This window comes from Diplotaxodon limnothrissa, linkage group LG15, assembly GCF_057381915.1.
Source record: "Diplotaxodon limnothrissa isolate DT_005_m linkage group LG15, D_limnothrissa_male_GT1.1, whole genome shotgun sequence".
Classification (NCBI taxonomy): Eukaryota; Metazoa; Chordata; class Actinopteri; order Cichliformes; family Cichlidae; genus Diplotaxodon; species Diplotaxodon limnothrissa.
The window spans coordinates 24358286-24374090 of NC_140610.1; the positions used below are offsets into that span (position 1 = coordinate 24358286).

The 15805-nt window shown below is 41.3% G+C and overlaps 1 protein-coding gene across 1 annotated transcript; it reads left to right on the top strand.

Moving 5' to 3' along the window:
- Positions 1-5298: 5298 nt before the first annotated feature.
- Positions 5299-7680, top strand: LOC146617594 (uncharacterized). Its single transcript, XM_085373492.1, has one exon. It carries the CDS (start codon positions 5299-5301, stop codon positions 7678-7680), a length of 2382 nt encoding a protein of 793 aa, XP_085229618.1.
- The last annotated feature ends 8125 nt before the right edge of the window (positions 7681-15805 follow it).

Here is a 15805-nt window from a genome sequence, read left to right on the forward strand (position 1 = left end):
AGATCCATACTCCTCCTTACTTAATATCATCCTTACACGCTCCTTCTCGAGCCTGTCATTAAAAGTCTTATCTATATCTTCTAGTCGTTTACTAATGAGATCACAAATTTCTGTTGTTAGGGCAACACACGCATTTTCTTGACAACATCTGGAGTAGAAGTATGATTACGTCGGATAGGCTCATACAGTTCATGCATTAATACTTCTTTAGCCTTAATGTCCGTTTGTGTTCTAACAAGGTCTTCGTTTGAGCAGAAACCTTTCAGCTTTGTTCTAACTCCTCTTGCTAACTCCTTCCAGGACTCATATGCCTTGCTAAATGACCTTTCATTTTTCTTGGCTTCCTGTTCATGCATCTCCTGCCCCTTTTCTGTTAGTCTTCGCTCTATGGAGCTGGACCTGGCCTCTTGTGTCTCTGTAGATTTGTCTATTTCTTCAACAGGGGACAACATTATTATTAATTTTATTTTTGGCTTGTTGCACCTGCCCTTTTAAGTGTATATATCTGAACTCAAATGGGTTGAGTGGTGGTTTCAAACTTATTAATGTCACACAGTGGAAAATTGTGTTTTTATATTTTGTTTTGGATCAGACTGTGTTGGTACAGGGTGTCGATTTTATTTGCATGATTTTATTGTAATAGTGATATTGCATGTTTGTTTATTGATATTCCTATTGCATGATTTTATCTCCATATTTATAGTGTGTGTTTAGTGTTGATTGAACAATATGTTTTTTATTATTCCACTGTGGATTAAGCGGACAATTGTAGGCACCTGTGAGGTGGGGGCGTTCCCCGTGGTGGCCTATCAGCCACCAAACTGACTTAAGGGAGATAGTGAGCGCAAAGACTAAAAAGAGAGAGACACACGAAAAGTGGAGAGCTGGAAAACAAAACGTGTGCAAGCCAGCATATGAGAAGAAGGACCTCTGGCCTGACTGTGGGGCGCCACGAGACATTCGGCGATCGGCCAGCACAACCCGGCGATCCAGTCCCGACGGACAGAATAGCGACCGTGGGAGGCGACGCGTGAAATCCACAGTAGGGCAGGGGTACGCCTCTGCCTGCATCTGGCGGAGCTACGAGGGAGGCCGTGCGCGGAGGTGGAGAGTAGCTGGACTGCACGATTGCGCACAGTCAGGTGGAGATAGGAGCCTCCTCCCTGGTCTTCTGCTGGCGAGAGTCCACATCCCGGAAGAGGAGTTCCTCTCCTGTCTCTCTCAGCTCAGGAGAATTTGCCCGTGTGTTGCGGGACTGGGAGAATTAGGACCCTGGGGGGGAGTTTTTAGTATAGGGAAAAACATTCATTTAGCTTTGTGTTTTTAGCGTTTAATCATTCCTGCCGGCAGGGTTTTTAGCGGGTTGTAAACACTATTTTTATTGTATACGGGGATTTTAGCTTGTATTTGGGGTTCTGACTGTGTTTTATCCTGAAAATAAATGGTGTGTTTGAAGCCAGCTAAATTTCTGTCCTCTGAGCTCTGACCCACTCACTCCCCTTTCTGCTTGTATAGGCGTGGTGGTGAAGATTTAGTTCCACCAGTTTAGCGGCTACATAATTTTGGCGTTTGTCGACAGGATACAAGTTTGGGGAGCAGTGTTCCGCACCTGGAGTGCAGATATAGAGATGATGATGCCGGTGTATCCGGGTGCCCCTTGGGTACCAAAATATAAGGGTCCTGAAGCAGATGTTTCATATGGAGATTGGAAAGAACAAATACAAGGTTTATTGAATGCTCAAGAAATAGCTGAGGCCCGGAAAGTAGAAATTTTAATTGGGGCTTTAAGCGGTGAGGCAAAGCGTCAAGTAAGCGTGTTAGAAGAAAAAGATAGAGACCAGATTAGGAAAATATTCGCATATCTAGATTCTCTATATGGTGACAATAACTCCCTAGCGGTTTTGAGGTCGCAGTTTTTTTAGCTGTATCCACAGGTTTCTGTAAGAGCGTACGTAGGCTGCCATGACAGACCACTACTTCCGTTGTCCGGTTTTATACTTCCGGTTACTCAAAGCGAGACCCAGCGTTCAGTCGTTGCTAACAACAAAATCAGTTACTTTGTGCGGTAATAAGTGGCTTTACCTGTTCGAAGATGAGCTCGGGTTCAACGTGTGTCAGTCAGTCTGAGAGAGAAACCAGCAGTACTGACTGTGAAAGGAGAACCAGAATCATGGTGAATCTCTTTTCAGGAGTCACATCCAAGACTGACAGAACAAAAAATGAAACACACTCATGGTCTCGTAAAAAGTGACTGTGAGGAGAATGAGGCAGGCCTTCATCAACACAAATCAAACAATTATTAATTAATTCGATTTTTGATGGAAACGGAAACAAGCAAAATACGCACTTACTTTGACAGTTAATGATAATTATACTACTGTTTAACACCGCGTGTTTCCGTTTGAGTTAATCTAATTATGGTTCTGTGAAATAACACTCAGTGATTTTCAGAGTTCAGTCAGACTGATCTCAGAGTTATGTCCGTGATCACCACTGTATGAAAGCTTTAGTCACATTTAAGGGCAATATCACCAAAATACAGTAAAAGATCTCCTCCTTGAATGTTTCAGATAAAATGGAAAACAGACTCATGCAGTAAATATTCTTTTATTGGAGAGAAAACTGTGCAGTATAATTTACTCGAGATGTTGAAGATATGAGAGCATTAAACAGGCTGATGTTTGGAAGAGGCTCTGACAGGAGAGAGATGATACAGAAACATGGCATCCTTATAAAATACTGACACACTTTATGAACGGACAACTTTTCACAGCTCTTTGAACATTTAAATGAGCTGCATACTTTCCCCACTGAAACCAGCACAATCCCTCTGTGATGGAAACAATATTTGAACTAAATGTACTGTGGATAAATCAAAGCATTATCAAAGTTGTCCGTGGTTCCCTTATTTTTCCTTCTTTCCCTGTCAGATCCTGTCCTGCAGGATAAACATGACTGAGTGGTTCCCTGCATGCAGCTGTTACAGTTTGTGTTGGAGATACTTCTGCAAATACAGGAAGCAAATATCTAAAAACTGTTTTCAATGTTTTTACCAGTCTGTCAACTACAGAGAGCTGTCTGTTGTCCCCCTGTTCTCCTCTATATCTCTCAGCTGATGCTGGCTCCTTTAAATGTAACTTTATTAATCCCTCGGGAGGGGTCCTCTGGGGTTTTCACAAAGCTGAATAAACGTCAAACAGAGAACTGATTAAACAAAGTGTGAGACGGTGGAGAATTGACGCCAGCGCCCGGTTACATTTTAGACAGCAAGGAGCAGACGCAGTTTCACTCCACCGAGGGAGCTCGTGACGTACTACGCGGCTTTCTTTAGACCGCGAAGGCGGGTCCTCAGGTGGAAGCAGCCTCTGAATTTGGACACCCCCGCTGTTTCCGGCCAGCCAATAATAACGGTGACATTTAACGTATTTTGTCGAATAAATAAACACTGTAAAATATATTTGCCCCCCCCCCCAACAGCCCTTTGAATGTTGGCAAGTATGAACCGTCTGCTCGGTGTTTCCTAAAACGTTAAAGCACGTTTGGCTTCACACTGACAAACAGACCCAGCTTCGGCACAAACCTAAACTAATATGACACCGGAGCGGAAAGGCTGATTATGTTTCCAAGATGGTTTGTGTTTTTTAAAAGGAAGGAAACCTTCCTCAAAGCGGGCAGAGCAGTGGAGCCGCCGAGGGAAAAGCACACGATACAAAAACTGTAGAATTAAAAATATAATTTATTATGTTTAAATAGTTAAAAATATAAAATGAATTAAAACAACCTTGGCCAAGGGAAGACACAATAAAAATCAATAACACACAACATTAGAAGTCCAGTGGAATCCACCACGGCCTAAAAGTCACAGAAAACTAAGAGGTCCAGCGTAGTATTAAAAGAGGGAAACCCAGCGGAGTCCTCGCCTTCCTCCCCGCATTCCACGTCCTGGTGCACTGAAGAAAGGGAGGGAGCGGCAGTCACTATTCCTTTGGCAGTTTACTTTATAAAAAGGATAAGTCAAAGACTTACCCGGGTGGGCAGAGCTCTCAACTCCGCCCGCCGCTTCCTCAAACTGCAATCGGCACCGCGGTCTCACTGCTTCTGTTCTCCCGCAGTGCACGAGCTGGCTCTTGTCGTTATTGCCACCAGACTGCCGCTACGCGTCCCTAGTCGCTGGTCATCTGCCTTTTTTTCCTCTGATCGTTTCCCCTTTCCAGTCGCTGGTAATCTCTCTTCCCAGTCGCTGGTCGTCTGCTCCATCTGATCATCTCTACTCTCTGATCGTCTCTCGCTCTCCCCTCTGATCGTCTGTGTCTTTCCTCTGTCTGTCTCGCATTCTCCGTGTTACATTTTTGTTGAACACCGGCTCCAAACCTCTTATGTGTCCTTGAGCACTCTGTAAATTACCTTTTCTTTTCTCTCAGGTGTGTCCAATTAGTAAAAACGGGGGAAAAGGCGGAGTCTCTCCAGGACAATTTGCCGGCAACTAAAAACATGCAAACTAAATAAAACACTGCACAAAATACATGCAATATAAAAAATAAATATATACACTTCACATAAAAATACAGCACAGCAAAACAACGTCCGTCTTCCCTGGATGACACTAACTAACCGACCAAAGAGCCGCGTTAAGTGGCGATATCACTAACGTCACGTAACTTAGCCGAAGGTTAGCTAAATTTGACTTTGTAAGACTTTTTCATTACGCTAACATTTGTGATATGACTGCACTATGCTGCTGTTGTTGACTCCACTTAATTCTACAATTCTTTCATTATACTAACATGTGTCCTGGTGTATATATGAAGTGGGATAAAAACCCAGAACTAACTTTTAAGTTTATTTCTTCTCCGCTTCGACCGTCGGCCATTTCCCCAAAACGTCCTCCAACCTATGATTCCAATGAATCCTGGTGGGTCAGGAACTGCTTTTAAGCATCTTGTAATCGTCGTTCCAACACAGCGTGTTTGTTTTGATTCGTAGACCCCGAAAATGGTGCCGGGCTCCCACAATGCATTGCGGCGTGCCGTCAACTCCAAAGCGTCATTCAAATCTGTGAGCGCGCAAGGAACGCCGCCTCTCCGCGTGCGTTTCTTGTGACGTCACTGGCAGATCAAAGGCGTTCGCGCTGGTCTGTCAGTAACGTCACAGACAACCGAGCCTATAAATAACGGCTCTCAGACAGAAAAATCAGAACTCGATGCTCATGTGTTTGCAAAACGTTCAGCAGTCGGCGCTCTGTAATACAAGAAAATTCTCACACGCTCAAACGGAGAAAATCTAATTTGTGACACAACAATGGAAACCATCAACGAAAATTCAATCGTGGTCACACCAGACCAGATTATCCCGCCAATCAACAGGTGCTTTGAAAGGCTCTCTGAAGTTCAGTGGAGCATTATAGAAAATGGAAAATGCGACTCCAGCGTCCATGCCGTGCTCGCTGATATGATTTCTGAAATCATTCAGATCGCCTCTGCCAGCATCCTGAGGATTGCCCTTTCTGTTATTCAGGAACCCATGATAAGGGAAGAGTTTATGGATGAGGGGAAAATAAGGGTGTCCCTCGGAGACTCGATCTCAGCTGCCATCGCCGGCGCTCTTAATGTCTCAAAACAGCAAGATAAGAGCGCTGACAAGCTGACGCTGATGGTTGAGGAAGAGATCTCAGAAAAGGTCAGCTCAACCATTGCACTGATTGAAAAAAGCCCCGATTTCCCAGTAGACCCTGCCGTTTATGTTAGCGGCAAATTTAGTAGTATTAAGAAACTACACCGCATGGTTTGTTGCGCTGCCTCATGCCTGAAAAGGTATGCAGCATGTAAGCTGCGCTGCCAGTGTGGGACAAATGGGTCTCATTCCAGTACAGAACGTACTGGTTCAAAAATATCAGTGAAATCAGCAATCGCAGAGATTTCTGTTATTCTGTCAACAAGGAGCTCAGATGGAGAGATGACAGGAAAAGATAAAGATGAGCTCCCAGAAGAATCACAAAGCCATATAAAACCCACTGCAGAAACACAAAGTATCCAGGCTCCAACCCCAGTAGAAATGGTTGCAGTTGACATCGTAGGTGAGATACTTGCTAACATGGATTCAAGCAGTGAAGAGCTCTGTGAGAAATGTAACTTACCCAAACCTGCCTTTAATGCAGGCTTAATTATCCACAAGGTGAGACACTTCTTCTCCAAATGTGTGCCATCCACCTCACACGCCAGGCTCAAAGCACGCAAACACAACTTTTCCATGTTTGCAAAAAAACAATTTGAAAAAATGAAAACAGAGCTGAAAAAAAGAATAAAGGCAAACAGGAAACATTTTGTTTGTCTACAAAACATTTGCAATCACCCCAAGAAGGAAACTGCGCCCTCCAATGAAAGTATAGTTTTCATTCTCCCAGGGTCAGTACCTGAAACGGCTGCTCCCCAGAGTACAGAGGCTCATCGCTCCCCTTCTCCACATACGGCAAGCCTGGGAACCGCAATTAAACGTTCTTCTTCAGTCGACTTTAACGTCATTAGATCAGACGTTAATCAGTTATTTGACAAATTAACAAAGAAAGAAGAACTCTTCCTCATCGATAAGACCTTGGGGGACTTTAAAAATAGTGGGCATATCAGGAATTTTACGGAGGACTTAGTGGCAAACCTGTTTGATCTACTTACGGTGGATCGAGGCTATCAAATCCCCATACCTCTAATGGGTAGGTCCCTCTCAGACACGGTCATCTCCAGGACTCCGAAATCAGTACAGGGCTCAAAGCGTCGCATTTCTGCTGAAGTCCTCTATGTCCTCATAGATGACACAGTAGAAAGGTTTTTGCAGAAGCTTTTACTCTTCTGCAATGAAGAGAAAGATCAAATGATTCAAATGGACAAGATTTCTGGGGCCCTGGAAGACATCCACAACTTTATTAAAAGAGCACAGACCACAACACAGGAAAAAAGCCCTGATTCAGATGGCAGAGGAAAAGAATCTGGTGCATCACTTCCAACACCAAAACCTGGGAGCATTTCTCCAGATAAATGCTCTGTGGCATCTGACAAGTCACCTCGAACGCCACAACCTGGGAGCATTTCTCCAGATAAATGCTCTGTGGCATCTGACAAGTCACCTCGAACGCCACAACCTCGGAGCATTTCTCCAGATAAATCATCTGGAGCCTTGAGCCTGAAACACTCTCTCAAAGATTCCTCCAAAATATCAGAGATGGATTCTGTGTCAGGTTCATCTTCTGATGTTGAGAAAATTTCCAATGACCTTGCGTTGCTCCTTATCATGAGAGTCATCTATAAATCTAAACCTGAGACCCAAAAGTTTGCTGCTCGGATCGCAACTACTACAAAAGAAATAGACACGGTCATCAACCGTCTGAGCAATCTAATGCAGCCTGAACTCAGCAGCACAGCGTCTGCCACAAGTCTGACAAATGACAAGACAAAGTTCATCAAGAAAATAGCCAAACGCCTCATCAAGGAGTTTGGCTCCCCAGACAATGTCTTAAAGGCTTTGATGGCAAATGATTCATCTTTTGATGAGGCTCTGATTAGACATCTAAAAATCACTCTCGGAGTCATCCCGGGTCCCCCAAAGACGTCCAAAATATCCAGGTTTTTTTCTGCGGTGGGAAAAACATTGCTAAAACCCTTCAGGTGGTTCACTAAAGCCAGAGATCATTAAAATGACCATTTTGGCTTTTCCCACTGCCCTGCTTCTTTTAAAATCTTGAAGCAGACTTTTAGCACCAAATCCTTTTTTTAAAAACATCACCATAAAATTTTGGGATCAGCCCTCAAATCCAAATTTTAGAACTGTAGTTCACGCCATCTCGTCTCCTTTTGATTTCCATCCCCCCAACCGGTCGCAGCGGATGGCCGTCCCTTCTGAGCCCGGTTCCGTTGGAAGTTTCTTCCTGTTAAAGGGAGTTTTTCTTCCCCACAGTCGCCTCGTGCTTGCTCAGAGGGGGATCATTTGATTGTTGGGGTTCTCTGTAGTACAGTAGGGCTTTGACCTTACAGTACAAACAGGGAGGAGACTTTGGCTTGATTTTTAAAATATCTAATTCGGCATGAAATAAAAAAAATCCAAATTAAAAATGCATTCCAAGTTTGTTTGTGTTTTTCTTCTGTTGTCAAATATGTAGAAAGTGTTACACGTGTGATTTTAGTCATTTTGCATCAGTTTGTAGCCGACGTGTCTGTTTGTGATCATCCTGCATCTGTTTTTGTCTGATTCGTGTCTTAGTTTGGTCAATTTACATCACTTTTGTGGCCCAATTTAGTTGTTTTGCATGTATTTGTGGCAAAATGTGTGGACGCTGTTTGACGTTGCTATGTTTTGTCTTAATGCTTCACTTTGGTTGTTTATGTATGTGCTCATTTTGATTCTAGATGTAGACCTGACATCTGAAAATTAGCACCTAGTCCACTTCGAACATTTTTTTTAGTCCAAATAAAAAAATTTGGACTAATAAAAGTCCAAATTAAAAAATGTTAATACATTTTTTTTTATTTCGCCAACCTTGTAGAGCAGTGGTTCCCAAACCTTTTTTGCTAGGCCCCCCTTTGTTTTACAAGAAAAATGTTCGCTAAAAAATATTATTAGCCAAAGCTTTCACTGGAAGTCAGTTACTGGTGTCAGGCCAGCTCCCACTTCTTCTTTTGTGTTACTTCTGCATATAAGTATACACAAAGAGACATTGAGACCTGAATCACAAATAAAAGCCACCTTCAAGATTAACAAACACTGTTTAAAGAGCTCCGTATAAACTTCTGTGTGCAACAAGGCCTCTGTAGCATCCAGACCACACTGATCTAGGTCTTCTTGGTAGAAGAAGGTGTTTCCTTTTTCCAGATGTTTAAATGCCAGCCTCCCCAGATTCAGAAGAAATTTCCTTTCAGCCATCTCACTTGTTTCATGTCCCCCCACATGTTTGTTCCCCTTCTTCATCTGAACCAACAAGAAGTGTGAGTACATGTCAGTCAGGGTCTTGGGCAGCTCTCCTCTCTGCTCTGTAGTCAACATGTGCTCCAGAACTGTAGCAGTGATCCAGCAGAAGACTGGGATTCTACACATGATGTGGAGGCTCCTGGATGTCTTCATGTGGGAGATGATTCTGGACAGCTCTTCATCACTGAATCTCCTCCTGAAGTACTCCTCCTTCTGGGCATCAGTGAAGCCTCGTACTTCTGTTACCCTGTCAACACGTCTAGGAGGGATCTGATTGGCTGCTGCAGGTCGGAGAGTTATCCAGACGAGAGCCGAGGGAAGCAGATTCCCCTGGATGAGGTTTGTCAGCAGCTGGCTGACTGATGACTTCTCTGTGACATCAGACAGCAGCTTCCCGTTGGTGAAATCCAATGATCCAAGTCTGCTTTCATCCAGGCCGTCAAAGATGAACAAAAGTTTACAGACAGCGAGCTTCTCTGCTGTGACCTTCTGTAATGTTGGATGGAAAACATGGAGCAGCTCCAGAAGACTGTACTGCTCGTCTCTGATCAGCGACGCTGTTGGTCAGAACCACTCTGATGGGTCTCTGTTGGTCAGGTAAGGCTTTAAAGGTGTCGTGACACCTGACTGTAATGTCATCAAGAGCCTCCATCTTGGAAGCTGTCTCCAGCTGCATCACCTCATGTTGGTTATGAACGTCTTCATTCTGTCCCTCTGTGATGTAGAGCTCAGTGTAGATCCTGTTCGGGAGGGTTCCACTTCCTGTATTATCAGTTTCTTCAGTCACACTTTCAAACCTCCTCCTCAGACTGATCTTATATTCTTCTAAAACCTCTTCCAGACTCGCATCTGCTGATTGACAACAAGAAACCAAAAAGAATGAAATGTCTTTAGTAGGAGGTAGGAGGCCCCAGGGCAAACTGAGGGCTCGGTGGAGAGATTACATTTCACAGTTGGCTTGGAAATAATTCAGTTTTCCCCCAGATGAGCTGGAAGCAGTGGCTGGCAAAAGGCAAAAGTTTCTCTCCTTAGATTGACCAAACCCATGACCTTGAACCTGGATATATAGGACAGGGAGGATAAATAAAAGGATGTTACATTAAACCAGTGGTTCCCAAACCTTTTTTTTTTTTTTTGCTAGGCCCCTGTTTGTTTTACAAGAAAATCTTCGCAGCCCCCCGGCACAAACACATCCTCAAACCACACACAGCCATTTCAAACTCCACTGCAGTTTCTTTTACACCTCAAACCTTTAAAAAACCAAAAGCAAACAAATAAAAGTAAACTACAATAAATTACAGGTTGGAACAAAATAAACTAATACCATCTTTATTTTAAGTGTAGTTGTTTCATTCCCCCTTTGTAAGAATAATTTTTCAAAACATGCCTCTATGTGCAAAGTGGGTTTAAAAACATAAAACGTGATTTGGACAGGGGAAATGGGTTTTGGTTTAGACACAAATACATATGATTTTAAAAAAATCGTCTTGTGATCGCACATACTTCTTTTTGTGCCTCTAAAACATCCTTGTTTGTCTTTCCAGAACAGACATATGATGTCATAACTGTCGGAGCACCGGCCTCTCACTGCCAGGGTTTCTAAAAATGGCGTTCTGAGGAAGCTCATCCAGAAGTTTGAGGAAGCAAAGAAACAGTAAGTTGAGAGTAAAGTCGGGCGTCACATTAGGGCTGGGCGATATGGCCTAAAATCCATATCGCGGTATAATTTGAAGCACGTGCGGTAAAGATATATATCGCGAAATATTCTTTTCTTCTGTATAACATATTTTCCACACTATATGACACACTTAATTAATTTTCTCAAAAATCGAAAGTGTGCCTATGAATTCTGGTTGTGCTTATCTGACCTCGAACCGATTTTGGCGTGCAGAAATCTGTTAAAAAATGTTTTAGTACAACTTTGGTAAGCTGCACTGCTTGATGGATTGTCAGAGCATTACGGCTGCCGTAGTGAGGAGCTTCACGGAGTAATCTGGGTCCAAAACTCCGTGGGCTTCAGCTCCCAAAGTCAAACGAACACTGAGAGTTAAAAACGGTCTAAATTCTTTCATCTTTAATAAAAATATCAACCTTTCTGCTTTACCAGGTGTAACAATTAAGTTTAACATCCATGCATCAATGAAAACAGAATTTATTAAATTTAACGGAGTTACAAGTTAACAGGAAGTTAGCTTGCTAGTTTCCACCTAAACATTTCATACCATGTTCTGACTGAGAGATTTTTTAAACTAATTAAAACGTACAGCTCTGCTACCACTTCCAACATAAATGAAGACAGAAAACTAAACAGCAGTGGCGTTTGCAGGGTTACTGAAGTTGGACTACCTGGTATATAATGTTGTGCTACGTGATTGCTAGCGACACAGCTTTGTTAGCATAACATTAGCACAGTGAAGCTGGAGGATGAACGCCAGCTTCACTTTTTTCCACTTGATAAAAGTTAACCATACCTCAAACACATGTACCCCTACCTTAAACAAAAGCGCTGCTTTGCACCCCAGTACCAATTATGCAACACACCTACTCCCTCATGCAACACACATGGTCCTGCATGCTACACTCTATTTCATACATAAGACACTTCGCTCACAAAATGAAATCTCAGGGTGCCATTCGGAAAACACATGTATCCAAAATACAAAACACATCGGGTAATTGCAACCACTCAAATACACACCTGAAGGCACCTACTTCCAAAACCGAACACCAATTAGCCAACTACAAAAAGCCCTCAGCGTAGCCATTCCAAGAACTTTGCAAGCATGGATGGAGGGAGAGCAAGAGGATATTTACCCCGGTGCCTAGCGGGAGAGGACATTGCTTGCGATGTTGATGAGGTCCTGTGGCCAGACCCCAACAGACGGCGGGATCCATGAGCCCACTTATGCACAATTGTCATGGTTTTTTGTGTTTACAGTATAGTGTTTTTTCTATTGCAGTACTATTGTGTTGTTGTTTTATTTGCTGTACCTGTATTCATGGTACTGCAATGTACAGTATTGAGTAGGTCTATTTGCGTTTATGGTTGTTTGGAAATGTGTCTCCTGTAAATGTGCCTTCTGAATAAACAATGGGAATCAAGGACTGCAGTGTTTTATGTACAGCAGACTAGTGTGTTCCCCCTGATCTGTGAGTGTTTGCATATGTTGCAGGTATGTGTCATTTTGTCAACAGAGTTACATTTTGACAAAGGAATGTTAGGTTTTGACAGCAGAGTTTAGGTTTTGGGAGTAGAGTTCCAATTTGGCACAGATGTGAATGGTATATTTCCCAGTGTTGTGTCATGTGTACTTGTGTGTACAGTTTTGGCACAGCGAGCGGGGTTTTGCAAAATGTGTTCAAGCAGTGGGCAAAAACTGTAATATAAGTAAAATCACATCAAACATTTACTTAAATATTTCAAGTGTGAAAGTAGAATATTGTTTCTCATGTTTACATCAGATGAGAAACATGAAAAACTTTTGTGCTTTTACTTTTTCATTTATTCAGGTGACACAAAAACAACAAAGAATCCAGCCAGAAAAACTGAAATAAGCACAAAATCAGAAACAACCCCAACAATGAAGAGTCCTTCAAAAGCAGGACTGAAGATTAAGCTGGTTGCATAAATATCTGTTTATTTTAAATTTATTTGAGCTTTTGAAATGATATGCAAATGAAAACTCACTTTAACTTTGTATATAAATACTTTTAAATACAAATCATATCACAGAAATTTGCACATTTATTAATAAAATGCTGTTACATTTTTAAAAGAAAGGAATTTACACAGAACAGAAAACTGCAACCAAATAATTTTAATAATCACATTTTTTGTGTTTGACAGATTTTTTGTTTCTTTGAGGTTCATTGTTGTCTCTGTGGGATTAGCAGCGCTTTTAATAACTGCTGCAACAGTCAATATAAGGACAAGACATAAAGGTACATTTAAGATTGAATGATTTTGAATTTTAAAACAAAACTGAAATTGACTTTCTTCTCTCATTTTAGGGAACAAAACTCAGATGGATGAAACCACAGTAAGTACAAATCTCAATAATCCTAAGGTTGTTATTCTGATCTTGTTATTTGATATTGTCATTGACCCATAACTGTGGATGATGATGTAGAAGTGTCTTTGGATAATGGGATTAAATAAACATGAACCAGCTGTCCCTCTCTGAGGGAGTGTTAACAAAAACAAAACTGCCTTCACAGAGACAGTTTTCATCCAGATATAACTGGACTGTGTCTGTTTTCCAGGGACTGAGTTTAAACCCTGCAGAGACTCAGTCTGCTCCTCAAACCAGCTGGGACTCGGTGTGATCACACACTTCACCCAGAGTTTAGACTACTTGTCAAAGTGTGCTCTGTAAATACAAATGTGTGTGACTCACTGTGAGAGCAGACGAGAGATAAGAAAGTTGGACAATGCAAAAATGTGTTTTAGTGCAACTGCAATTTTGTATTTACAGCTCACTTGTTTCAAAATTCCATTTTTTGAATAAATTGTTTGGATGATTGATGTTTGTTTTTTTTAAATAGCCTCATATTTAAATTTGTTTATTGATCTGAAACTTTCACATGTGAAAAACATACAAAAAAAGGAAATAAGGAAGAAGCCAAAGACTTTTTCACTCCACTGTAAATCAAGTAGTTGTAATCTTGAAGGAAGATTTCATGAATGCTGTTTCAGGGTGAAGAGAGTGTCCGTCATTATCACGAGTTTGAAGCTGGAAATCAAATGGATTATGTTGAAAGTTGTCAGTTTGTCGGCCCCGAAGGAAAAGACTATTTGTGGAGTAAGATGGATAAAGATGGAAATGTGCTAAACAGTGAAAAGAGTGTGTTGGGAAGATGGAACGAGTACTCTGAGGACCTGATGAATGTAAAAAATGAGAGAAAGAGGAGGATGAATGGTCAGTTAAAAGTGTCCAATGTTGGGGAAGTCCTGACGTGAAGGGAGCTTAGGAGCAGTTACAGCAAAGGCAGCATTAATCTGTTTATCAAACATTAGATTAGAGTAAAAAAAAAACACTCCTAGGTTCCTTGCAAAGGTTTTTATTATTATTATTATGAATTCCTAAAGGGCCAAAGTCACAGCGGTCACAGGGACCAAACACAATCACCTCTGTTTTCTGTTCATTTAGGTTAAGGAAGTTAAAAGCCATCCATGCCATCCTCAACATCCTCCAAACAATCTAGCAAACCCTTCAGACGACTCACAGATTCACGTTTCAGTGGCAGGTAAATCTGTGAGTTGTCTGCATAGCAATGGAATGAGATCCCATGTTTTTCAAAAAATTGAACCCATGGGGAGCATATAAATAGAAAAGAGAACTGGACCAAGATTGGACTCCTTGAGGACCCCACAAGAAAGTGAGGCTTCTGAGGACGATGTTTCCCCCAATCTAACAGAAAAACTTTGGTTGGACAGGTAAGATTTAAACCACTCCAAAGCAGTCCCTTTGATTCTGACACAGTGCTCAAGCCGAGCGATAAGAATCCCATCAAATGCAGCACTGAGGTCTAACAGTATTAAAATGGCAAAATCTCCCAAGTCAGAAAAGTTAAAAGGTCATTAAAAACTTTTACAAGAGCAGTTTCAGAGTTGTGGTAAAACCAGACTGAAATACTTCACTAATGCCATTTTTATCTAGAAAGGTCTGGAGCTGAAGAAGGACAACTTTCTTTAGGAATGTCTGGACTGACAACCAAACATATCAAGCTTCTGTGTTTGAGCCAGAGACTGCACTTGTGGGTGAACAATACAAACATTTTATATTTCTTATATCAGTAATGTAACTTGCAACAAAACGTTCTGGGAAGCTTAAACTTAGTTTCAGAATAATTAAATCTGAGACTTTGTTTTATTGAAAAGGTTAATAAAGTTTGAAATTGTATCAAAAATAAAACAAATTATTAAATAACACCGGCTACAATATTGGTAACATATGTGTGTTGTTCAACAGAACTTTTTCCCAGGCTTTTGTTTATATGCTCAGTCGAAAACCACTTTAACATAATTTTCAGCATAATTACTATTTTTTGTGACTATTCAGTACTTGAGTATAATTTATTGAATTATTTAGTAATAAATATGAAGTAAAAAGTTTTGATCACAAATGGGATTTTTCCAAAACTAAGCTTGCTTAATAGTTCTGAACTGTTACTGTAAAGTTTATAATAAAGTCATAATAACCTGATATTTAGAATCTCCATATATCATTTCCTTTATGCTTATATGTTGTCAAACAATGGCAGTAAGAAACATAGTGTTAAAATAGCTCTATATAGCATTATCTAATCTTGAGAAGAGGTCAAAGGTCAGTTATGGGGTCTTGCTATATGCTATGAGACAAACATAGCACAGTTTTAAGTATCATAGTTTCTAGGCTCTAAGGCTTTGTCAGTTTAATAGTGAGCTTTACAAGATTGATTTTCGTGCTAAAAGCTGGCACAGAACTAAGTTCGCTTATGACCACTAGAGCTGGAAACAACCTCAAGCAATCCTAAGGCTAATCAGCACGGCTAGCATTGTTAAATGTTGTCATTGCTAACATATAGCTGTTTAACAGCATAGTGAGTAGCGAGAACGCTAAGTTATTGTTAGCTTTTAAAAGAAAAATGTTGGCAACCGTAACCATGGCCTGCGGAGGGTATATAAATGCTGCACAAGGTTCCATTCGTCCCTTTACACTTGCTATTGGACTTGTTTTGACCTGCTCCAACCTCAGCCTGTGGAAAGTTAAGTTTTCGGAAAATATTTACTGAAAGCGGATTTGACTTGCTCGCCACAACAAGTACTTCATCTTTGGATTGTTTGTACTTGTTTTTCATACAGCAAAGCCTGAAG

What these genes read in the sequence shown, in the direction of transcription:
- LOC146617594 (XM_085373492.1), top strand. Translation starts at nt 5,299, where the DNA reads ATGGAAACCATCAACGAAAATTCAATCGTGGTCACACCAGACCAGATT.